Here is a 23,001-nt window from a genome sequence, read left to right as displayed (position 1 = left end):
TGGTTTTCTTGGTCGTTTACTGTTCATGTTGAGGGAGGTCAAAAGCACTGGATAGTTTAGTTTCCTCACAGTTCCTTCATGATTTCAGACAAATTGTCAGTCAAAGAACCACATTCTCAATATGTATATTTATTTTTAACATTATTAGCCTAAAATCATGTCATTTAAAACGAGCCTTGTTTCAGCTAGTGGGCCTGCATAGAACATATTCTTGGAAAAACTGTTTGTGTTGACTTTCCCTTTAAATAGTTCAACTGAGAATATGACGTCTTCTCGTTACTCCCATTAGCATAGCGGGCTTTAAATATAAAGGAACCAGGTTCCATCGGAATCTTCCAAAACTATGATTTGTCCCCCATAAGAGTCAAGTTTTCTCTTTGCGAGGCTCTCGTAGCGTGAAACAGGCCCCGATAACCGTGTTTGTTTTGTGAAATGAAAAGCCAGCGCAAGTTGTCAGTGATAGTGGCAACGTAAGAAGGCTGCCTTCTGGCTTCAACTGCGAGAGCCCAATTGGGAGTCCGTTCGTATTTACGTCCGTGCTAGGCTTGTTTTTGGCTCCGATTTCCGCGTAGCTGTGCTACAGTATTGAACGCAGGAATTTGGGATTTCGTTTTGATGACGACGTCTTGTCAGCAAGTGTGACCACCGTCCTTTGAAACTACATTTCAAGGCATTTTTTTTTAGTATAGAACGACAACTCTAGCGACATTGACTTGACTTTAACACAAGCTTTTACTCGAGGTGAACCTCCGCGTCGAGTTCGTTGTAGAAATACAGTCAAGTAAATTGAACAGATCATTCAGCAGACATTCAGCTGGTTGACATCATTGCGATTTCAAAGACGTCGTCTGTGGGGCGTGAACTGGATTAAAAATGGGTGCAACACAGAGCTCTGATTCCGTCACTTGGATTCAGAGTCCTTCTTCGCTTTCTACCATGTCAAAGGTAGATTTGATGCTGCATATACAATGTTTACTGAGCCAGGTTGAAACTGTTCTATTTATGCCTCGTGTGTCAACGCGTCGATTGGGAATCGGCAGCTGCTTTGAGTTGCATTGTTTTCGTCCAGTTTTCTTACACTGACTTTTAGCACGAGTCGATGAATGCAACGATTGGTTGTTGTTTCCATCATGTACACGTGACCGCGTTTCTGTGTGATTTCACTTCCTTTCTGGGACTGCTCAAGAGCTGACGCTGGACTGAACTTTGGGGGAATTCGGCCAACTGCAATAAATGTTGATGCGATGGCGGCTGGGCAGGGCAGAACTTAAAGGTACACTTGGACGGGCTGAACATTGGCACTATAATAGGTATGCATGTAATGACATAAGTACTCAAATCCACCCCCTAAAAAAATAGTGATTCAAGGGCTTTTTTTGTGATGAGATTTACAATTGGCACGTCCCGTTTTGGAGCTTGGCTTGTTATTTATTTCCGTGTTAGCTGTCTACGTCACAGCGGGGAGGCAAGCGTCGTAATACCAGTTGCCACCGAAATGTGCTTAACAGTTTGAAGTTGGAGGGGGAAAGATGAGAAACGTTTTTGCCCAAGGTCACATTCACTGCAGTGTTTTTTTTATCCTTGTGGAATTGTAAGGAAAAAAAAACGGGCATTATTGGCAGTGCAAAATAATGCCTGAATCAAGTTGTCTCTCTCTTATTATGGGGTTTCCATTCCAGAAGCCCCCACAATAGATGGAAATCTATGAGAATATATGTGCCATATTTAATTCTTCATATATATTTGAAAGTTTTATGCATAATACCAATACAAAATATGCATGTGAGGTGCAGGTATTGTTTTTGTCCACTTGGGATCACCATCCTCATATTGGACCCTGTAGTGTTTGTGGTTTTTGAATGTGTGTGGCCTGCCCTAATGAGTGACGTGCGAGTTAGCAAATCGTCGCTGTCCTGTGAAAAACACATCTCCAATTTTGGAACCTTTTTTTAATTTTCACTTTAATGCGATTTTTGTAAGGCGGAAACATGATTCAGGTAAAAATAAGAAAATGAAAAAAAAATGGAGATAAGTGTTTTACACATGACAGCGGCGAAATGAGAGTTGACAGTTGTCTCAGGTTAGTCTGTCTGCGCCTTGAGTCTCTCATTGTCTGTTGCATTGGGTGTATGGTTGCCTTTGTGACGGGTTGGTTGAGGTATACGACTTCAATAATGTGATGGGAAGTGTACTGGTGCCTTTGGCGAGTGACGACTATATTTTGAACTTTGCATCCTTTGAGAATGAATGGATTGTTTTTGTTTGTGCTATTCCCCACTGTGTGCATTTGTCCATCCTTGTTGCGTCCACTAAACACAAGGCGCCCGTAAATTTCTGCTCACCATTGGTAGATCCACATGCGCTTACAAGACTGCGCGGCCTGCTACGGAGGCCTGCTCGAACACCGAGAGCCAGGAACCTGTGTGGGGGGATTCAAGCCATGATGGACTACAAGCCCCCTCCGCAGACCTTTGCCAGCTCTCTGCTGCTGAACCAGCCAAATGACTTCCTGACCCGCAGACAACAGCACCCCGTCACAGATGAGCCCAGCTCCTGCCGGTGACCGGCTGCCGACGCTATCCCCTGACACCGTAACGCGGTCCGTCAGAGGGTTAGCCGTACACAAAGCTCCAGGCAGGTCCAGACAACATCCCCGGCGGTGTCCTGAGAGACTGCACGGAGGAGCTCACCGACATCTTCAACACAGGCTGTTGTCCCCACGTGCCTCAAAGCCATCATCCCCCGGCCCCAAAGACGTCATCTCCCGCCTGCTACAATTTTTAACCATTTTCTCTTGCCCTGATACCCGTCTTGCACATCTCTGTAGTTTCTCAGTCAGCTTTCTGAGCTGCAGGCACTTTTGGTTCACAGCTGTGCATCATCAGGGGTTAAGCGCTTGCTTGAAGTTCGCGACCTCTTTGTGTGTTTGCGACCATTTGGATTGGAGGGTGTTTCCAAACTTTGGACCGGCACACTCGGCAATGAAGTTGACTTGACTTGAAAGCTCTTCAACGGTCGTTGTCTGCGAGGCAAATGTCGGTGCTTTGATCGTCCCTCTCTGCTCTTTGCTCACCAGGTCTCCGTTCCTCTGGAGGTGATCGAAGAGATCTTCTTGAATCTCCCCCCTCAGCAGGTGGTCCTGATCTGTCGGTTAGTGTGCCGTCAGTGGAGAGCCATTGCTGACAGCCAGTCTTTGTGGAGAGACAGATGCAGGAGAGAAGGCCATCACCTGCTCGACGCTTCCAGAGTTCCCCAAGACTGGCGCTCATTTTACTTCTTGTGCAAGAAGAGGCGCAATCTTCTCAAGAACCCACGGGCAGAAGGTCGGCAAGCAAGAGAGGCCCCCTGTTGCTCTGCCGTGTCGCCCGTTTTCATCACGACGGGGTCCCGCCTTTTGTCTTTTCAGATGAAATGAGAGGTTGGCAGATACTGGAGAACAGCGGTGACCACTGGAAAGTTGAAGACATCTTGGTGACGCACCCCAACGAAAGCATTAAGAGCAGCTTTGTCACTTCGTACGGGTAAGTGGAAACGGATGGAAACAACGTCATTGGGCTTCACGTAACCTTCTCGTGTGATTTTTCTCCAGCATGTGCAGCAAGTCCCAGCTGGTTGATTTGAAGTCAGAAGGTTACAACGCATCATTTATGGATCACATACAGCCAGACATCAAAATATCCGACTGGTGAGGGGAAATACACAAAGGCGAGGTCTTTATTCCATGCACAGAGCACAATGATCTCTTTTCTTATTTGAAGTTCCTGTAAAGGGAAAAAAAATGTTGTTTCAGTTTGCTACACCGCACAGAAGAATGTTTTTAACACGCGTGCCAAATTTGAATGACTGCAAAAATTGACAAGCGTGTAAAATGACGCTTCAAAATCGTGAAATATTAGACCATCGCGTCCACGCTCAAATGCTGTGGGCGTGTCCATTGAAGCGCCGAAGCCCCGCCCCGCTCAGCTGTCAATCAAATACCATCTCTGGAAAAACAGATTCCACTACGTCCAGCATCTTTTCTCTGCATTCACTGTACAGGGTCTTCAAAAAGCTTGGTTTCACATTATTGAAGCTTGATGGTTTTGTTGCAAATCTTTTATGGCACACACAGCGCAGGTGCTTCTCGACTTCGAATCCATCTATTTTCTTAACCACTTATTCTAACTAGGGTAGCAAGTGATGGTCACCTTTTGCCGTCTTGAAACCACTAGCCAGATTTGAATGTAGCCTCACTGAACTAATGGACACCCTCTTCTCAGCTGCCTGATCGCCACTAAACCTTTGTTTGTCGTCTTCTGGGTAGGTGTTGGCAACCAAAGGATGGAAGGGATGCGTTTGAGGCCAGAGAGAATGATTTTTTTTGTTTTGTTTAAATTTTTTTTAAAAAATTAAAAAAAAGTACTGGTATGTATACAGACGTTAAAAAAAAAATATATATATATATATATATATATGACCGTGGTTGTTTTTATTAAACTGCAAACTTCCCTTTTCATTAATTTCAGTAGTTCAACTAAAAAAGTGTCACTGCACACAAAATGGATGGACGATTTTTATTTTGTTTTTTTAAATAATTTTGATGATTTCGATTTCGGTGAACAAATAAAAAAAATTTAAAAAGGAAAATTCGCCCTCTCAATTGAATTACATAAGAAATAATTCACAATATGTTTAATGTATAAATTAGGTAGGAATTGTAAATGATATGTTCCTTCGTGTTTCATAAATCTATATAATGTTTAAGTTTCACTTTTGTGTGTATCAGTTCATTTCAAACTGGTTTATTATATATATATATTTATTATAAGTACACTTGTGCGGTGTAAAGGACAGTTCACACAAACAAAACATTGAATAAAAGCAAGAAAAGAGAAAGTAAAGACTTTTTGAGTAAGCTATTGAAATCCATGTAAATGTTGGTTGTCTACAAGTGTGTTTTTCTCATTCCAAAATGAATTTGCCATAACATACAGTTAGTATTTTGCCAGCGTGGGCTTGACCTCGAGCCTGACACTTGGCTTGTGTTTGGCACTGCGCGACTGGTGGTGTGTTGTTGCGTTGCAGGTACGCCCCTCGATGGGATTGTGGCTGTCAATACAAGATCCGCGTGGAGCTGCTGAATCAAAAGAAGAAGCCAATTCAGATCTTTTCCCCCGAGGAGATTTATTTTCAGCAATGGAACGATGGCAAATGGGAGCAGGTATGAATTCTTTGATGAGTCACGGAAAAAAAACCACAGGACACGCGACTAAGAAAAACCAACGCTCTTTTCTTTTTCCAGATAACACACGTGTTCCACAACTATGGGCCAGGAGTGAGATATATCCGCTTTGTCCACGGGGGCAAGGACACCCAGTTCTGGGCCGGATGGTATGGAATTCGCCTGACGGACAGTTGTGTCGAGATATGTCCCGCAATGGAAACGTAGTCCCGTGGTTTTCACCTAATACGACCCACGTGTGTCAGCAAAGTTCCACGACTGGTGTCACAACAGATCCATTTGAAATCCTCCTGTTTTGTTTTGGAAGTAATCCCCCTGGAGTCTGATGCACTTTGCAGGCCTTGTCTGCCACGCCTTCATTTTTTCCCCCCGGGATACCCATCGTCGCAGCCATCTTGATGCGGTCAGCCATCGTCAAAACGGGTCTTCATGATGACCCCCTTTGAGCTTGGGAAAGAGGAAACAACCCCACGGCGATGTTCTTCTTGGCCAGGAACTGTCAGATGCTCGGGGCGTTTGTGAGCAGCCATGCCCTGCCACAACTCACGCAGAATGTCTTTGTTGACGTGCTGTTTGATTGTTTGGCCTTCATGAAAACGGAGACCTTGTCGTTTGCGTTTGAAATCTCTCTTGTGACATCAGTCCTGGACTCTTTTTGACACACTTGCTACGTGCTTCTTGCCTTTTGCCGAACATTGCACTATTTTTGCAGGAGTCACATTAGGGACATGTGTTCCCACACGGACTTTGGCTTATTTTGTTTGTCATCGAGCACATTTAATGACTCTGCAGTGGTGGCATGAGATACGAGTGACCCGCTTAGCTTAATGCTAACAATCCAAATGCCTTAGAAGGCTAACAAGTAGCATCGGTGTTGCTGTGTTCCAACCCTTGAAGCAACAGCTATACATACTGTATGTGCTCAAATAGTGGAACAACAGACAATACAATACAATTTTATTTATATAGCGCATTTCATAACAGCTGGAGCTGTGACAAAGCACTTTACAAACAATAAATATGGTAATAAAATAAACAAAGTTAAACAGAACACTCCTAGGTCCTTATCTTCTGCAAAAAAACCAGCTCGTATCCCAGCATATTTCTGATGAGTTGAGTGTCTGCATGTCCATATCGCACTGACCCCAGGTGACCACGTGCAGCTGCACATTTAGTGACTACGTTTACATGCAGTCAATAACTCATTTGAAACCTGAATATTGGCAGTATTTGGGTTTTATAAAGGCTATGTAAACACACCCAAATATGCTCTTATTCGGGTTTTTAAAAACTTCAGAAAGCTGTTGGCTTGTTTGTATTTGTCTGTTTACCCACTTGTGGGAAACTGAGAGAATGTGCAATGCTTGTTTTGCTATCAGCTGTTATGTCCTTTTTACTTGTGGTTGCCTGCTGTGTTGTATTCCAAACCTGCGCATACTTTTCAAACCGCTCCAATTGGTGCATGGGACATGATTGTGCAATAAATCCTGCTTCTCACATTGCAGTGTGCAAGTTGAACGTTTTCAACCATGAAAACAGACAGACACATAGGTCTTAAAGTCTCTTCATAATACTGGTTTATTGTGACATTTGATCACGAGGAAAATACAGTACAGCTTGATGTTAAATTGAAAAGAGGAAATCAAAAGAAAGCCATCTACACTTTCCGCTCAGTCTTCTTCAGCGTCACCTGAACTTCTCCATCAGTAAAGCACACTTATCAGTCAATAAGTTAGGAATTATTCTCACTATATGTACAAATCAATCAATGGATATAGTGAACGCCAAATGCTAACGCTGCTATTTGTGGCATGGAAAAACCTTCACAGGATATGGAATCCAAAGAGTGAACATGTTTTGTAAGAAGTGCGTCACGCTGCGTCGCTATCTGGTGTAATGATGCCGCGCGTCGGCCAGCTTGAAAAAGTGTACACCGGCCTCGGTCTCTGCGCCTACAAAGCGAAATAGCAAAATTTGCATTTGGAGTTCCAGACAAACAGAACTTTGCGCATCAAGCGTTCACACTGCGGGTAAATCGAAACTGCCGTTAAGTTAGCCAAAAGCCGGAGAACGCCCAGCAGACGTCCGAGGCTGATCATTTAGATTGCGGGGCTTTTATATTCCAACTCTGCTTTAAAAGCACAGCGGCAAAATGCATTCCGCTACTTTGTGCATGAATAGCGCATGATCGATCGAGCCGTTTTGTGGCCTGAACCGTTGTCTGCTACACACTTCCCTTGCCTTGGAGATACCTTCGGAAAAGTCCTCATTGCGTCATTTTGTACGCATGAAGTAAGCACAAACAGCAATTTGTCAATTTGTACTCCAACTCACCACACTAAGTATGTATTGAGGTGAATATATTTCAACTTGTGCTGGCCCGTGTGCTGCTAACCTAGAAAGTGGCTCGTAGACGGCGGCGGCCGGCAAACTTAGAGCAGAACGCATTTACGCCTTTTCTTAGGCTCGGGGGGCTCCAGGGCGGCCAGTATTGCTTCATCAAACACATTCTTTAATCCTTTCTGTGGAAACAAAGCATTCGGGTTCAAATTAAGACAACGCAACGTGTGCTCGCATCCAACGGCAAAAAGGAAATGCCGATTTTGCTTTATTCAAACAACATGATACACGATTGAGAGAGAAGCAAGAGAAGGGGCGAAGAAAAACCAAAAGTCAGTAGAAAATGCGTAGCGTGTTTTGGAGGCAAACGCTTCCGAGGCTACAAATGGCGACAACAATCATGCTCGGTGATGAGTGGAGACATGCATGCGGGCAAGTCCGAGTGATGTTGCTTTGGCACTCTTGTCAAATCAGTCCGCCCGTATGAGTTCGAGTGGAGCCAGTTGAGCAGAAGGACAAAACGTTCCCCGGCAACTTTTCGTCTTGGATGTTGCAAAGACGACAAGGTTAGTTTAGCTGGCCGTTTTCTTGACAAGGACTAAGCAGCAGACGATTGCGAGGCGAGAGTCAGTCAGACATCAGAACAAGCAGCATTTTCTCTTTCTCTGAGTTTCAGGGGGCTCTAAAGCGGCGAGGATAGCCTCATCAAAGACGTTCTTCAGCCCCCGCTAAGGAAGGGAAGAGGAAAAGCAGGAGGAAAGACAAAGGCAAAAGAGGGGGGGAGCCAGTTAGACGCAGCTGGAGAGGCACTTTGGCGGGCGCCGCAGGCCACACGCCAGCGCTTACCTGCGTGAGAGCCGAGCACTCCACGTACTTGACCGCCTTGAGGTCACGGGCCAGCTTCTCGGCCGTCTCCGGCGTGATGGGCTTCTGTTTGTTCTTGGCTAACTTCTCCACTGTGGAGGGGTCATCGCGCAGGTCGATCTGAGTGCCCACCAACAGGAACGGCGTCTTGGGACAGTGGTGGGTGATTTCCGGAACCCACTACAGGAGGGCAGAAAACACATCCGACCGCACGTTCAAACCCGCAAGCGGGGGGCAGGGGAGGGGTGTCATACGCGCTCACCACTGCGTGACCGCGTTGCCGCTACTTGAAACCTCACGGGTGACTTTCATTGCATTGCAAAAGTATCAAAACCATGACGTACCCTGCGCGACGCCACCTTGAGCAATTTTGTGCCGTTGACATAATCACCGTAACGTGCTACTCCTCATTTTGGACTTGTTTTCTGGTCTATTTTGCAATAAAAATGTGGTTTGACGTCGTCAACTATTGTCATAATTTAAATGGCACTCCTAACCGCCACAGTTCTTGTTCTTCGACATCAAACACGACGTCACTTTATGTACAAAAAGCGTAATCGATGCACGTTTCTGCAATTGATGTGCACGTGTATATGTGAGGCCGAATCATACTTATTCGAACAAAAGTCGCAGTACTTTTGATTTGATACATGTCATCAATCCATTGATGATAAAGAGGACACGGCTTCTGTCCATAAAATACCATTTTAAAAAGACTCACTCACCTTTTCTTTGACATTTTCAAAGGAAGACGGAGAAACCACCGAGAAGCAGACTAGGAAGACGTCCGTCTGCGGGTAGCTTAGAGGTCGTAACCTGTCATAATCTTCCTGACCTGCGAGCAGACATGGCAAAGAATCCAGCGGCCGCTGGGAAAGCTCACAGCCGCATGCGAGTGTGGACCTCACTTACCCGCTGTGTCAAATAAGCCAAGGGTGTACGGTTCACCACCAATCATAACAGTGACTGCATAGTTGTCAAACACCTGAGGGGGGGGAAAAAAAAGACATCCTGGTTTATCACTCTTAAGTAAAACGCAACCCTTCATTCATTTGCCCGCTAATTCAAATCGCCCTCTGCTGTCTACTGAAATAAACGTCACAACTGCTGTCTCGCTTGCATTCCCAATGTGACGTGACCAGACCCGGAAGACAGGTGAGCAGATTTGCCGTGTTTGCTGCAATAACTCGCAGGATTATGCTTTGATGACATGATGGCTTCAAGTTTCAACCACAATTGTGTCCAAATCATCACCAAGACGGCTGAAAATTTGGAATTCTTCTCCCACGAACGCAATATTAATCAGAATACCATGTTTGGACTAATGGGGACGCGTGCAACGTATTCCTGAAAAAAAACAAAAAAAACATTTAGGTTTAGCTCCCCTTAAATCTGACACCAGCCGCACACCGAGCGACACCACTCAACTTGACAAACTACACAGACTCTACGAAACAACCCAGGCTAAACTGAGTTCCTCTGCGACATACAACGTTGGTCTTTCAGTTACATGTATGACTTGAACATATTTCGTTGGGCTATAGACGGTACTACTCAGTCTTCGTGAGCCGAATATGGACGACTGTTGGCATGGTTTGGCCGCAGCAGGCTGCCTCTCACTTGCAACCGAATAAACATATTTGTATTCTCTTGTGTAATCTGGCAATTTGACAAGCCGTAAGCATCCGTGCTGTTGCGCCGGTCGGCAACTGATGGGATGGGAACAAGTTACAGAAGCAGGCGGACAGGTGGCTTGATGTGCGGTTGCGTGACATCATCAAGAAGCGAGAGAGCGCTCAAGTCCACTCACTGTTGGTACGTATTCAGAAGGGAATTTGTTGGTGGTGTATGAAATCAGCAGACAGGTTTTCCCCACTGCTCCATCGCCCACCACCACACATTTGATGGTCTGCATCGCACTTCCTTGTCTTCGGGATGCCTGCAATTCGAACAAATGGCAGGCATACATTCCATTTTACTTCCAAAGACACTAAACAAAGCCCTTGTTACAGTCTTCACGGACAAAAAAGTGTAATCAGACATTTGGCTAGGTGATTAAGTGCTAAACATCTCACAACAACATTTAATATACAATAATCGTTAACGTTTAGTAATCAGAGCGAACTATTACAACCGTGACCGGTAGCAGTCGAATGAGACGCTATGACGTTTAACCAATTAAAAAAAACGAAAGAGAAATAAGAGAGAAAAAAAGTCTCCTGGCGAAGCGTTAGCTGTTTGGTTTGCGGGTTTAGCAAAAGGCCGAGCAGCCTTGGCGGAGTTTGTGCGTAAGACAGATGCGGAGGCAAAGCTGCTTTTCTGTCTTTTGCGAAGGCTGAGCCGTAACGACACGGCGTTCGATGTTAGCCTGACCGAACTCACCTGTGGCCGTCTCAACGCCCGATGGCTAACCTTAGCTTAGCTTATTTTAGCTTAGCTTTGAGGAGAGCGGGCGTTGGCAGCGATCGTAACTTGACTTGACGCACTCTTCACTTGTGCTTCCTGCTCAGCAGCGCCTCTCGAAAGAATACGAGCGCAGGTCGAGATCCGAATTCATGCCATGGTCATTCAAAACCAACCGTCACATGTTATATTATGATTTCCTAACGTCCCCGTTCATATTTGGCATTTGTCGTTTGTTTCAAGTTGGTGAGTGAACGAGTTGGCGTTGGTATCGAGGTTTTGTTTCGAAAGGGCTTGTTGTTCATTTTCATGTGCGCCGCTAGCGCCTTGACCACGCAGACACTTCGGATGACGTCAACTACAAAACTCACGTGCCTTGGATTTCTCAGAATTTTTTTTATTGTAAATCGCAGCTGAAAATCAGAACTTCCTCCCCACACACATTATTCCCTAGCCCAAAAGAAATACAGTATACATGCGGTTTTTTTTCTTTTTATTTCAAATACTCCTCGTATTGTCTGAAGAGCTGGATTGTGCATCAAAGCTTAAAATGCATAAACTGGCACCATCCAAAAGTAAAAAAACTAGTTGGAAAAATGTTGCACATTTACATTGATTGTACTAATGTTCCATTAATATACACTGTCCGTTAAAAAGTCTTCAAACTACTGTTCAGTCATTCAATTAAAAAACGTTGGGTTTTTTTGGGGTTGATGTGAGTTCAAATTTCCCCTGATTGATGAATGAAATAAAATAAAACATTTGAACACACAATTACTGTTTAATGTACACAATCATAAATATATACACAAGCAGCACTGACAAACCCAAACAAATTTAACTTCATCACATTTTGACTGCAGGAAGGCTTTTATTCATACTTCCCTCAAATGTATATTGAAGGGTGAAGATGTCATACCTTCCTTTGAATGGTTTTCACTCATAAATATTCGTGTTTCGTTGAGGCACATTTCTGTGCCAAAATTTCCGTGTGGTCGTTAACATCCATGCAGCGAAATGGGCCGATGCCAAACTAAACAGCATTGACAAAAAAAGAATCCATCGAAGAGGCTCCCACCACCTACACGAGGGATAAACAACACAATTTGCATGAAGAATCTTGACTCATTGAGCATGCACACGGTTATCAAATAATCAGTTCCAGTAAAAGATATACCCAATGGTGTTTGACAAACACACAGTTGATTATTGCAGCTGAGTATAAGCTAGCAATAGTGTGCTGACACTGTTTATCAGAATGAGAGATGCAAACTATTAGAACAAATTACAAGAATAAACTTAAGGAACTGTTAGATTGATATTGATTGAACACAATTACAACATTGTGCTGGCAGAATTTTGAAAACACGTCATTGAATGTGTAGATGTGCCTAATGCAGTGGGTGGTCAGTTCACTTGTTGTATGATGTCATTTTTGAGTCAGATTTAAACAAAGAACGTGTATTTTCCTCACCGTGTTTTGTCTTTATTTGTCTCGGATGAATTTGCTGGGACTGTCCTGGTCGGTGCTAGAACTGTGCAGAAGGGGGACACATTGCTTTGTTTTACTCAAGAGCATATTTGGACTTCATACATGATATCATTGAAATGTTCACTGGGGGTATTTTGTCACAGTGAGGACATAATTAAACAGAAAACAAGCCAGTGAGAGTAACTTTTGTCCCAAGAATGTACACTGGCTACAACAAGTGAGCTCAGGCAATTAAGTCCAGATAAAAGCACTGTGACTACTTTACGCAGGTTCTGTAGCAGTGTCGAGAATTCAAGCATACCTTTGTTGGCTAGGATGAGCTTGACGCCGGTGAAAATATTCCTTCCAGGCCTGGCAACAACACACCAATACATGTCCGCATCACTTGGTCTGAGAGCCTGCATGGTAACAAAGAAGGCTCCTGCCTCCTTGTCATCAGCAATGGAGTATCTGTCACGATTGCGCCGCTTTGGCGTTTTGGCTACGATTTTGCACAGCTCATATATCGGCCCCTTGCACCAGTACTTGGTGCTGTTTCTGAACTGAGGCTGGTACCAACAAGGCACAGTCAAAGATTCTCCATAGGCTGCCCGTACTAGCTTGGGCGCCTTCAGCTCATCTGGGGCCGCCGAATGCGTCGGAAGCCAGAGAATGAAGAAGAGCGGAGCTGCACAACACAAACATGCAAATTAGGCCACACATTTGTTCAACCGCGGCGAACCCCCCCGGAACATAATTACCTTTGAAGAAGCCAAACAGCAACCCAGAGGTTCTCATGATTAAAGAGGAAACAACAATGTGGAATGGAAGCAAATGTGGCAATATTGAGGTCTTCCTCTCATGTCGTCTTCATGCTTGAATTGCGTAGTCTGGCTCACATGTGAACTGCTGAGTGGGAGTTGTGACATCACTGAAGACATATTAGCAGGGACTAACATTATACAACGTGGAGGTCTGAAGATTGAGCATGAAGTACAGTGACCACAATGTGAACTCTGAAAGCCGTTCATGATGTCAAAGTCATAATTTATCCACATCGCCTGTGGTTATAGGGAACCTAAATGACTTTATTGACACATAGCTTCCAGGGACAAAAACAGAACTAAGCTGCTGACATTTGCAGTGGTGAGCAACCGCAAGCATTTGAAAAAAAAAAAAAAAAAAAAGCTCATCCGTTTACCCAGGGTTGTTGTCTCACAACAAAGTGTAAGTAATAATACAATATCAGAGCCAGAGCAACAAGGTCTGCTTTCTAATACTCACACTCACACACACACACAGCCCCCCCCCCACACACAAAACAAAATTCTCTTGACATGCAATGCATATTGTACATGCATTTTCCAACATTGTCCTTACCTTGTCCGTCCATTTGAGTGTGAATGATTGTTTGTCTCACTGTGCCCTGCAACTGACAGGCGACCGACCAGTGCAGGGTGTCAAGCAACTTTGATTTCTAAACTAATTGGCATTTTCCCCTTTGGGGCTTATTTTTCCTGACAGTTTTGGCTGAGCTTCAAATGGGCCCACTTTGGACTTGAGAGGTTGCGCTGTCACAGACGAGACTTTTCTTTGTGCAAAAGACGTCAACAGTCCTTTTGAGTGTGCGTGGCTGACATTTGCTGGACTTCTCTTTTGGATTGTCTCATGGCAACACCTTTTGTTATTACTTCTGCTTGCAGGCCTCGGCCAAAATATTTTCTGCTGACAGCTGTAATATAACTTCAACCCTTTCAAGATAAAGACTGTACTGCATTATAATGGAAGCGGTGCGATTAGATACGTTTGGAGTTCTCTCTTTCCCTTTGAAAATGACTTTGGCGGAAATGCGAGTATATCTTGGTGATATATTGTTCAACGCTTCTGTGCTTGACTTTAGTGTTGTCAAACATATTTCTCGTCACATATCAGCAGTCTAATTAGCTTTTTCAACACTATTTTTCTTTGGCAGCTAATGTTTGATGTTACCTCTATCGAGGCAGTAGGTGTATTAGGTGGGAAACCTGAACAGCATATTTGACGAAAATACAAATGCTATGCTGTCCTAAATGTCCTATGCCAAAGTTTGGACTTGTGAAGGCTTTGGCAAAGTCACAAGCAAAGTGCAAGTTATGACATGACTGGCCAATCAAATGTGTAGTAGAAGCGAGTGCTCTATGGTAATATAATGTAGTGATGTTTTTATGGGGGGGGGGGGGGGGGGGCGTGATGCGGGGGGTCTTCTCATTGTAGTTTGAAGTTATTCATTTCCCGGCGAGAATCTTAAGGTCAAGTTGTCAGGTCTGCAGGACAGGAACGGGCAGGAGATAAGTGTTGATAAAGCACTCTGTCATTTTTGAGAAATCTTTTCATGTTGATCCTTACGATAAAAGCAGAACAACTCAAACCTGATCACATTACGAATCACGCATAATGGCTTTTGCAATGAATGCTAAATATTTGATGACATTGACAGGATAGAAGAGCTTCCTTGGAGAATTTAAGCTCCCGGATATATTTGTGTTTAGCTGTTGCCTTTCTTGGGAAAAGACAAAACACACATCGGAAAGCAGTATTTACGTCTCCATTCTTACACATAGAAACATTACACATGACCTTACCTGAATGCTTCCATTGTCACGAGTCTTGTCAGCAAGCAGGACTCTCAGCACTTTTTGGCTGGTGGTTAATTTTAATAGTCACAAAAAAATGTAAAAATAAATTCTTGAAAGCCCATGAGAAGTATTTTTTGGGTCACAGGTTCAAAGTGACCGCTATTGCCCCCTTGTGGATGTGTGTAGATGAAAGCGGCTGGTGACCAACGCCAATCAGTTGTGAAATGGGGAGTTACAGATTGATTGCACCAACACTATTTGGAATGTGTTACTCATTCTTATAAAGTACAAAGTCTTCAACACGTAAGATGAGCGCAAAAACGGAACAGGTAATTTGGAGCTCTCAAAACGACAACATCCATCGGAATTGCCGTCGTGTTCACTAATACTACAGCAAAACATTTATTAGTTATGAAAACGACATCAAACTCTTGAAGGACTTTCAATCTGCTTCTCAGAATAAAACTCGTTCTCCTTTTTAAATGGGCATTTGATGACATTCCCTTGATGGAGGAGGCAGAATATTAAATCATTGATGAAGTGGACTGGACTGTCATTTTAATATTCTTGATGAGATAGTCTGTCTCTGACTGTTATGAACTTCCGTTGCAATGCCAGAGTGGCAATGAGCAGTGTAATGCTGCCAGCTGTGGCTTTCCTTCACACAGCCAACCAGTTGAGATTTGAATGATAGTAGAAGTAGTGTAGCACTCCAATGCCTCAGTTGCGTCCGGACCAGATTCATGAGTAATCAAATCCACACAAGGGAAACGACCAAAGAGTCAATGATTATGCCCATCCTTATTGCAAATGACAACAAATAGCTTGCTGCCAGCACACTAAAGGCAACAAGAGTCTTTGTGCTAGGTGGCTGGATTTGATGTCAGGAAGCCAACCGGCCGGCCGGGCCCCTCAACTCTTCGGGGCCTCCTGTTTCGGCTCAGCTGTGGCCGATCCATTGGCTTCTGGCGTTTCTTCTTCCACCATGGCGGACTTTTTTGTTGTTCCTAGCGGGGCAGAAGGTGGGGGGGGGGGTGGCGGGGGAGTGAAAGAAGAAAGGGTAAAATGCACGTAAGGAAACCCGCAGCCAGCTGGTGTCTGCGGAGGAGATGGCGTCGTACCTGTGAGGTAGTTTCTGTGCATCCGATGGAAGAACAGCAGAGCCATAAAAATGATGAAACCAATGCTGGCGATAATCACTCCACACAGAAGGAAGCTGTAGCTGCCTTCAGTCTGGATAATCTGGGGACACAACGGCATTACAATTCTTTATTAATTTTTTTTTAAAAAAGGACGTCAACCCAAACATATTTTTTTTCAAGAATCTGTTCTATGCAAGCCCACAAGTTGAAATAAGGCATTCTAATAAATATTGCATTTGTGGAATAAGATTCAATACGCCCGTTTTTAGCCATCTCTGGGGGTGGCCATTTTGTCACCTCTGTCGACTGAAAATGACATCACAACTGCTCAGGGCTCAGGTAACGACCAATCACGGCTGACCTGTTTTCTGAAGCTGAGCCGTGATTGGTCGCGACCTGAGCCTGAGCAGTTGTGATGTCATTTTCAGTCGACAGAGGTGACGAAATGGCCGCCCTCTGAGATGGCTAAAAATTTTGCTGCTTAACTCATATTCCACAAATGCAATATTAATCAGAATGCCGTGTTTCAACTAGTGGGCCTGCTGGGAATATATTCTTGAAAAAATGTGTTTGGGTTGATTTCCCTTGTAAACTTTATTTAGCCAGGCAAAACAGATTAAGAACACAATTCTTATTTACAAATGTGGCCTGACAAGAGGCAAAGCCTCTTGAGAAAAGGAAAATACGTAAGTAAAAACAATTAAAACAACAAACAAAACAAACAAACATCCTGACAAATATGCCGATGTTTGCGTTTGCAGCCTTAAGACTTACAGAGCCCACCAGAACCTGCATGACCATCTCACCCATTCCTGCACTTGTCACCAGCACCGAGGTGGCACAACCTGTATACATGACATTGTTTGTAGTGTATGCGTGCTGTAATGCTTAGTGCATTTGTGTCCGTCCACGCTTACCCTGGTAATCAAGGATGTCTTCAGTGTAGGCAAGCATGCACGGGAAGATGCTGCTGAGGAAAAGCCCGCACAAGCAGGTGCCGACATACAAAAAGGTGCTGCTGGTGTAGAAGATCAGCAGCAGCAACACGGTGACAATGGCGCCCGCCTGTCAAATGGAGGACACATGGCGTGGGACCTTCCGGCTGCGCGTCACATCCAGCGTTTCGCTCTGTCATTACCAGGTTGAACATGAGCAATCTCATCACTTGGAAACGGTACGAGAGGGGGATGGACAGCAGTCGCCCTGCGGTGATGGCGGCCCAGAAAATGCTGGCTAAGTAGCCCGCTGCCTTGTGGGGAAGAGACATCGGTGGCGCAACAGCGTACGTGTACACAAAACCGGCGTACGCCCCCTGAAAAACAAAGTTGGCCTTCATTACGCCGCGCTGGGACAATCAATTATTGAACACAGTGTGGAGCGTGGAGATACCAGGTCGAATTTCGGTCCGCTCCAAAAAACAACCAAAAAGTCTCTAATGTGTTTTTGAATAAGGAAAATAGTACTCTAGAATGTTGTATTTACAGTATATGCTAAGATCATCATTACATCAAATGTAAATATTTCAATATTAAACATTCTGGTTGCTTCTTGTGTAGGTGACTCTGCCACTAGGCGGCAGTATAATACAGTCGTGCAGAAAAACAAAGAGTTTCACTCAACTACTGTCATTGACTCAGTAATCCGCAGTAATGTAACTCATTTTTTGCAAACGATAAATAATATATGCCTGTCAGTATTGTTTGATTTTCTGTCTACATGTGTTGCTGCACCAATTGTCTTCAAATATCAGTTCCTTAAAGTGGAAGTCCAAGTCCCAAGTGTTCTGTGCAATAAAATGTTTGACGCTATGCTGATTCATATTGGACTGTTGGAATAAGAATTCATCAGAATACGCCAGGTGTTTGCAGCCATCCAAGGAGGCGGGCTTTTTATGCGGCAGCGGCCCCTGCTGTCGAGCGAATGGTGTCAAAACGGTTTCATTGGGAACGTCACGTGACCAATGACAGCCTCCTTGAATGGCTGCAAATGGCTAGATTCATCTGCTTCGTCCCTTCCCACCAAACTAACTGCATTTTGAATCCAAATAGCACTTCTACACGAGTGTGGCCACATATTATTGCAAATTAGCATTAAGCCACTCGACTTAATGGCAACGTTAATACACAACATGTCATTGGCCTTTATTTGGTGTTTAGTTTGACAATAAACTTGAAGTGGGAGTGCTGTGGCATTAAACAGCTTGAAGCCTCTTTTTTGAGCAATTGCTCGCCGTGTGCCAAACTGCTGCTTTTTGACAAGCGAGTTGAGTCCGAGCATGCAGCTCGCATCTTCATTTTTGTCTCCGAATGACGACTGGTACCCCGACAAACTTGGGCCACCACTCTTTATGTTAACAACATCTCTACTGGCAGTGTGTTTGTGTGTAGTTCACTCACCACAATGCCATCCGTCATGAAAAGCACCATCCCCCCGAGGATGTGAATCATGAAGAAGGATAGTGGCAGGCCACGCAGGTTATCATTCTGACAGCAGCTGAAGATATCCCCGTGACCTGTGTGCACAATGGCGGCACACGAAACGTTTTTTTTTCTTTTTTTTCTCCACTGCACCCCCCCCCCCCCCCCCCCCCCGCACGACGAGGGAGGGAGGCCCACATTCTACCCGACTTACCTCCAGCTGGATGAGCTGTGGGCTCCGTTTGCTCGCCCTCGGCCCCCTGCTGGTTCTCCAAGGCCAGTTCATCTTTGTCCAGCAGTTGAGGGGCGGCGCTGGGGCAGCACGGCAGCAGCCGCTCACGATACATCAAAAAGAGTACAGCCAGGGGCACGGGCAGCTGAGGGTGCCAAAGCAATAAATGGGATTCATTTTCCAGCGGGGAGTCCAAATCTCACCTGGAGTCAGTGTGGGTCTTTACATTGATGAGCGCCATGATCCAGAAGGCGTAGTGCACACTGGACTCCTGGTCCTGTGCTCCGGCGTGTGCCAAGTGGCTCTGAGTGATGTTGTGCTGGGCAATGGGACTGCTTCTCAGCATGTTCCTGAAGTGATGCATGACCTCCGTCGCGTTGCCAGTGTGATTCCCGCAGCCGTGCTCGGACAGGAACGGATCTGCAATCAGAGGGCTCACCAGGGCGCCGAAGCCGATGAAGAAATGGAGAGCCTGCATTGCGCGGCAAAAAGCAAACGCGTGACTTGCATGCTTGAAAATGTTCTTTGGAGAGAAGAGGCCTTTCCTTGGATTCATTTTCACCTGCAGGAAAACGGCCGAGTCCTTCTGGTAGATGGTGACCAGCTGGATGTTGGCGATGGTGTCGATGACTCCCATGGCCAAACCGGACACGGCCATGGCCACGGCCAGCACCAGCACATTGTGGCACAACGGGATGATGGCAAAGATGACGGAGATGAGGAGCGCCGACAGAAACAACGCCAACAGAGCCGTGAACAACCTGCAACGGAGAGTGAGAGACGACGAGGTCTCCGGCCAGCATCGCTAGCAGGCATCGGCCTGCTCGGTGGCTTCTCGGGGCTCTACTTACGTCCTCTTGAAAACGCCGCCCACCGAGCTGCCGATTAGCAAGCAGAACTGCTGCGAGAAGAACACCCAAGTGATCTGGCTCAGCGTGGACTTGGTCTGACACTGCAAGTCCAGAATGGTCGGCCCCAGGAAGGCGATGCACAGTCCAAAACTGAAGAACACGCTCCAGTAAGTCAAGGTGTGGTGGGCGTTCCTTTTGAACAGGGTTGCTATCCGATCATCCACAAACATCTTGGCAACCGGCAGCGATCTGCCTTGCCAGCGCTTGCCTTGCTCCCTTTTAAAGATGCCCACTCCCATTGACATTTTATTGCTCAACTAACAAGGATGTCCTCTTGGGTTAATGTGTGAAGTGAATATGCTTCCAACAATAACAGCAGCATTCGAATTGGGTCAATGATTAGCGGCAGAAAAAAAACAAAAAAGAGACAGCTATGTTGAAATGCTAGCGCATAAGAAATGTACATGCATTTATGCCTCACGGTGGATGGAAATGCAACTGGAGAGGCGAAAGTCCTCCTGCTGATGTTCTGTCAGGACGTCGCTCATTTGCAGCAATAGAAAGAGAGTTCATGACCTCAAGCAAGGTTATTAGAGTTAACGAAAATCAACCACATACCTCAAATTCAATTTCAAAAAACATTCTCCTTAACCAAATAAAATAATGAGAGTGCTTTTTTTAAAAAACTGCAACTATCTGAAATTTGTCAATGAATTTATATACATGAGCTTTTGGGGTTGATTTTCAATCGATTGTATTGTAATGTATTGAGCACTGTTCAGCGGTGGGCAGCACGGTGGTCAACTGGCTAGCATGTTCCAAAAGCATGCATGGTAGGTTGATTGGACGCTCTAAATCAGGGGTCTTGAATCCTGTTCCTCGAGGGCCGGTGTCCTGCTTGTTTTCCATCTGTCCCTGCTGTAACACACACCTGATTCAAATGATCAGGATCATTATCCAGCTTCTGCAGACCTTTGATGAATATCTGTAGCAGGTAGAGATGGGAAAACAGGCATGACACCGGCCCTCGAGGAACAGGATTGAAGACTCCTGCTCTAAATTGTCCCTAGGTGTGATTGTGAGTGTGAATGTTTGTTTGTCTCTGTGTGCCCTGCGATTGGCTGGCAACCAGTTATTAAGTAAGGTCCTTAAGTAAAGTCATTAAACATTTTACAAAAAATAAAGCATTAAAAAAAAATTCTATTTGGTTTATTCGACAGAGTAATCGTTTTTCAGAAGTGAGATCCTGGCAAGTGACAACCCGCAAGTGCAACGTCACGTCAAGAAGACGACGGCAGAAGACAGTCAGAAATCGATTCGGAAAGCAATATTTGAAACTCATCAGAGGCGATCCAGGTGTTTGATGTGTTGGAAGACGAGGTTGTAGGCACGATGTTGGACCATACATGTACGAGCCAGATGCTCATGATGAGGAACGTGTTGTGCGCGAACGACCGGACATGGAGTGGGGACGAGACTCAGATTGGAAGAATGGTACGCTAGGCTACGGTTATTAGCCTAGCGTTATTGTTTGAAATTCGATGTTGTGCCGTGCTGTAGATTACACATGTAAGTTAATTTGGAGTTGAGTATCCTTCAGTCGTGGGTACCCTTCAGTTGTCCACTATTCAGCTTTTTTTCCGGGGGTAAAACATTAGTAAATACTATAGGCCGGTCCACCTCTAATTTTAAACGGGCGTCCGTCGGCGAGTCCGGCTAAACTTTGACTAGCACCCCTGCCCCCAGTCGATATTTGAACAGAAATAATGACTCACAGCGCTTTGGAAGCCTGTTCACAGCCTGGTCCATCACCCAAATCTGTCCCCCAAACAGCAACAACTCACCACTTTCCTCCACACGCTCAAAGCTTCGCCGCAAAAAATAGACTAATGGCGGACTACTGACGAATGGCGGACTAACTACAGGGGCTTCTGTCTATGCTTAATCTGTCTATTTTAAATTTTTCCCATCATTCTTCAATCGCCAGCAAAACGGGCGTCGGTCAGTGACGGATGGACGGATGAATATGTATCTTGTAAAGTTTATTTTTATAGGTTTGTGTTAAAATTATCCCCCCAAAAATGTTAATGGAATTTTGTCATGTAATAAAATTACATAAATCTTAAAAATTAGGCTTAAATACTCCAGTGAGTGTAGGGAGCTCATTGTTTTTTGTTGTGGAGTGTGTGTATATGAGATGTGCCATTCAACATCAGCTGTCCATGTGTCAGGGATGGCATCAATGTGGGAAGGTGGAAGGGGTCAAGAAGTCAACGCTTCAGCCAAGTTGAGCATTCCAGTCAGCTCTCCAGCTTCATCTTGGCATTGTTAACAAAAGTGAATGACAGTAACATGCAGCAATTATTTAACCTGGAGCAGTGTGAGTAAGGCAGGGAATGAATACCTAATCCCTGGAATGATTGCATGGGAGAAGCAATGCTTAGCCCGAAAATGTTGAATACAAGTATGGGCTTCCAGCAAAGCCTAAAAAAAAAAAACCTTTAGAAAACAAATCGATGAAGTCATTGTTAGTTAAACACGCATTGAAATGTGAATTCAATGTATGATATTTTTCAGTCCGTGCAATAAAACTGTAATTTATGTTTAAAATGATTTTTCATGCGCCATTCATTACGGTACATGAAGTAACAATGCCCTACTAGCAAAACTTCAATTACTTTAATTCATTTGATATAATTGCTTTTAGAAAAACAAACAAACAAACAGGAGTTAAATCATTGTCTCATTTGACACTCCCGGACTGTCAATGGCAAAAAGCAGTTTGATACGGTCATTTTTTGAATGTGAAGCAACAGAACTAAAAGAACCCCACCCACCTAAAAAAAAAATATATATATATATATATATATATATATATATATATATATATATATATTGTACATGGACAGGTCACAACTCCCCAATAAGCCGCAGTTGCATTTAGGCACGGGTAACAATTCACATTTCCAAAATCGATTTGATTCACGATTCACTTTGATTGTTTTTTTTTCTGTGACATTCCTGTGACTATCTCACAAAGTTTTTGTGCTAATGTCGTTGCGAAACGAATCAAAACAAAATAAATCTAACGGACACATTCATACAAATGAATTGTATGTGTGTTTTCTTTTCTTCAAAAAACGGATGGTTAAATTTAACCAGAAATTGGTCAAATCTGACCAATCTAGTTTGTAATTATGCGTCCGACCAATCCTTTGGTTAAAACAACCAATCCAGAATGGTAATGCTTTCAACCAATCTGTATTGTTGGTAGGGTTAACCGATACAAATTGGTCATTTTAACCATGGAGGTTAATTTGCCTCCCAAAAAATTAAAAACCCAATCGCAGGGCACACATAGACAAACAGTCATTCACACCTTGGGACAATTTATAGAGTTGAATTAGCCTCCCATGCGTGGTTTTGGAATGTGGGAGGAAACCGG

At 44.4% G+C, this 23,001-nt stretch overlaps 4 protein-coding genes across 6 annotated transcripts; 1 reads left to right on the top strand and 3 right to left on the bottom strand.

The window, feature by feature from the left end:
* The first annotated feature begins 300 nt into the window (after positions 1 to 300).
* Positions 301 to 6,720, top strand: LOC147153927 (F-box only protein 6-like). The gene is made up of 6 exons (XM_086037826.1): positions 301 to 945; positions 3,077 to 3,323; positions 3,407 to 3,521; positions 3,590 to 3,685; positions 5,065 to 5,200; positions 5,282 to 6,720. Exons 1-6 carry the CDS (start codon positions 874 to 876, stop codon positions 5,426 to 5,428), a joined length of 813 nt encoding a protein of 270 aa, XP_085893952.1. The 5' UTR covers positions 301 to 873; the 3' UTR covers positions 5,429 to 6,720.
* Positions 6,721 to 6,775: 55 nt separating this feature from the next.
* LOC147153926 (cell division control protein 42 homolog) lies at positions 6,776 to 11,178 on the bottom strand. 2 transcript variants are annotated; one of them, XM_086037872.1, is made up of 7 exons: positions 10,808 to 11,178; positions 10,236 to 10,364; positions 9,338 to 9,410; positions 9,151 to 9,260; positions 8,408 to 8,605; positions 7,617 to 7,743; positions 6,776 to 7,173 (listed from the first exon to the last, which is right to left on the bottom strand). In XM_086037872.1, exons 2-6 carry the CDS (start codon positions 10,338 to 10,340, stop codon positions 7,654 to 7,656), a joined length of 576 nt encoding a protein of 191 aa, XP_085893998.1. In that variant the 5' UTR covers positions 10,341 to 10,364; positions 10,808 to 11,178; the 3' UTR covers positions 6,776 to 7,173; positions 7,617 to 7,653. The 2 variants fall into 2 exon arrangements, with proteins under 2 accessions (XP_085893998.1, XP_085893988.1); XM_086037862.1 differs by having other exon boundaries at positions 6,776 to 8,289; positions 10,808 to 11,177.
* Positions 11,179 to 11,204: 26 nt separating this feature from the next.
* Positions 11,205 to 15,067, bottom strand: LOC147153925 (CMRF35-like molecule 7). 2 transcript variants are annotated; one of them, XM_086037840.1, is made up of 5 exons: positions 14,921 to 15,067; positions 13,061 to 13,230; positions 12,622 to 12,987; positions 12,303 to 12,363; positions 11,205 to 11,909 (listed from the first exon to the last, which is right to left on the bottom strand). In XM_086037840.1, exons 2-5 carry the CDS (start codon positions 13,095 to 13,097, stop codon positions 11,765 to 11,767), a joined length of 609 nt encoding a protein of 202 aa, XP_085893966.1. In that variant the 5' UTR covers positions 13,098 to 13,230; positions 14,921 to 15,067; the 3' UTR covers positions 11,205 to 11,764. The 2 variants fall into 2 exon arrangements, with proteins under 2 accessions (XP_085893966.1, XP_085893976.1); XM_086037850.1 differs by having other exon boundaries at positions 13,061 to 13,205; positions 14,921 to 15,049.
* Positions 15,068 to 15,777: 710 nt separating this feature from the next.
* slc60a1b (solute carrier family 60 member 1b) lies at positions 15,778 to 19,932 on the bottom strand. The gene is made up of 10 exons (XM_086037817.1): positions 19,557 to 19,932; positions 19,268 to 19,466; positions 18,932 to 19,177; positions 18,688 to 18,850; positions 18,453 to 18,568; positions 17,195 to 17,368; positions 16,974 to 17,121; positions 16,831 to 16,901; positions 16,036 to 16,156; positions 15,778 to 15,921 (listed from the first exon to the last, which is right to left on the bottom strand). Exons 1-10 carry the CDS (start codon positions 19,859 to 19,861, stop codon positions 15,827 to 15,829), a joined length of 1,638 nt encoding a protein of 545 aa, XP_085893943.1. The 5' UTR covers positions 19,862 to 19,932; the 3' UTR covers positions 15,778 to 15,826.
* Between the last annotated feature and the right edge of the window lie 3,069 nt (positions 19,933 to 23,001).

The sequence above is a fragment of the Filicampus tigris genome, chromosome 1 (assembly GCF_054856515.1).
Source record: "Filicampus tigris isolate MCC_2025a chromosome 1, RoL_Ftig_1.0, whole genome shotgun sequence".
Taxonomy (NCBI): Eukaryota; Metazoa; Chordata; class Actinopteri; order Syngnathiformes; family Syngnathidae; genus Filicampus; species Filicampus tigris.
The sequence above is the reverse complement of the archived record's forward strand: the minus strand, read 5'-3'. Positions and strand labels throughout refer to the sequence as shown.

Excerpts from the sequence above, each read along its gene's own strand:
- LOC147153927 (XM_086037826.1), top strand. The coding sequence starts at position 874 with ATGGGTGCAACACAGAGCTCTGATTCCGTCACTTGGATTCAGAGTCCT. Across the intron at positions 3,324-3,406 it reads CAAGAACCCACGGGCAGAAG|ATGAAATGAGAGGTTGGCAG; the intron begins GTCGGCAAGCAA and ends TTGTCTTTTCAG. Across the intron at positions 3,686-5,064 it reads GACATCAAAATATCCGACTG|GTACGCCCCTCGATGGGATT; the intron begins GTGAGGGGAAAT and ends GTTGCGTTGCAG.
- LOC147153926 (XM_086037872.1), bottom strand. The coding sequence starts at position 10,340 with ATGCAGACCATCAAATGTGTGGTGGTGGGCGATGGAGCAGTGGGGAAA. Across the intron at positions 9,261-9,337 it reads TGGCTTATTTGACACAGCGG|GTCAGGAAGATTATGACAGG; the intron begins GTAAGTGAGGTC and ends GTCTGCTCGCAG. Across the intron at positions 7,744-8,407 it reads AGTGCTCGGCTCTCACGCAG|AAAGGATTAAAGAATGTGTT; the intron begins GTAAGCGCTGGC and ends TTGTTTCCACAG.
- LOC147153925 (XM_086037840.1), bottom strand. The coding sequence starts at position 13,097 with ATGAGAACCTCTGGGTTGCTGTTTGGCTTCTTCAAAG. Across the intron at positions 12,364-12,621 it reads GCTCATCCTAGCCAACAAAG|TTCTAGCACCGACCAGGACA; the intron begins GTATGCTTGAAT and ends CCTTCTGCACAG. Across the intron at positions 11,910-12,302 it reads ACAAATAAAGACAAAACACG|GTGGTGGGAGCCTCTTCGAT; the intron begins GTGAGGAAAATA and ends TCCCTCGTGTAG.
- slc60a1b (XM_086037817.1), bottom strand. The coding sequence starts at position 19,861 with ATGTCAATGGGAGTGGGCATCTTTAAAAGGGAGCAAGGCAAGCGCTGG. Across the intron at positions 19,467-19,556 it reads GGCGGCGTTTTCAAGAGGAC|GTTGTTCACGGCTCTGTTGG; the intron begins GTAAGTAGAGCC and ends TCTCCGTTGCAG. Across the intron at positions 16,902-16,973 it reads AGACATCCTTGATTACCAGG|GTTGTGCCACCTCGGTGCTG; the intron begins GTAAGCGTGGAC and ends TCATGTATACAG.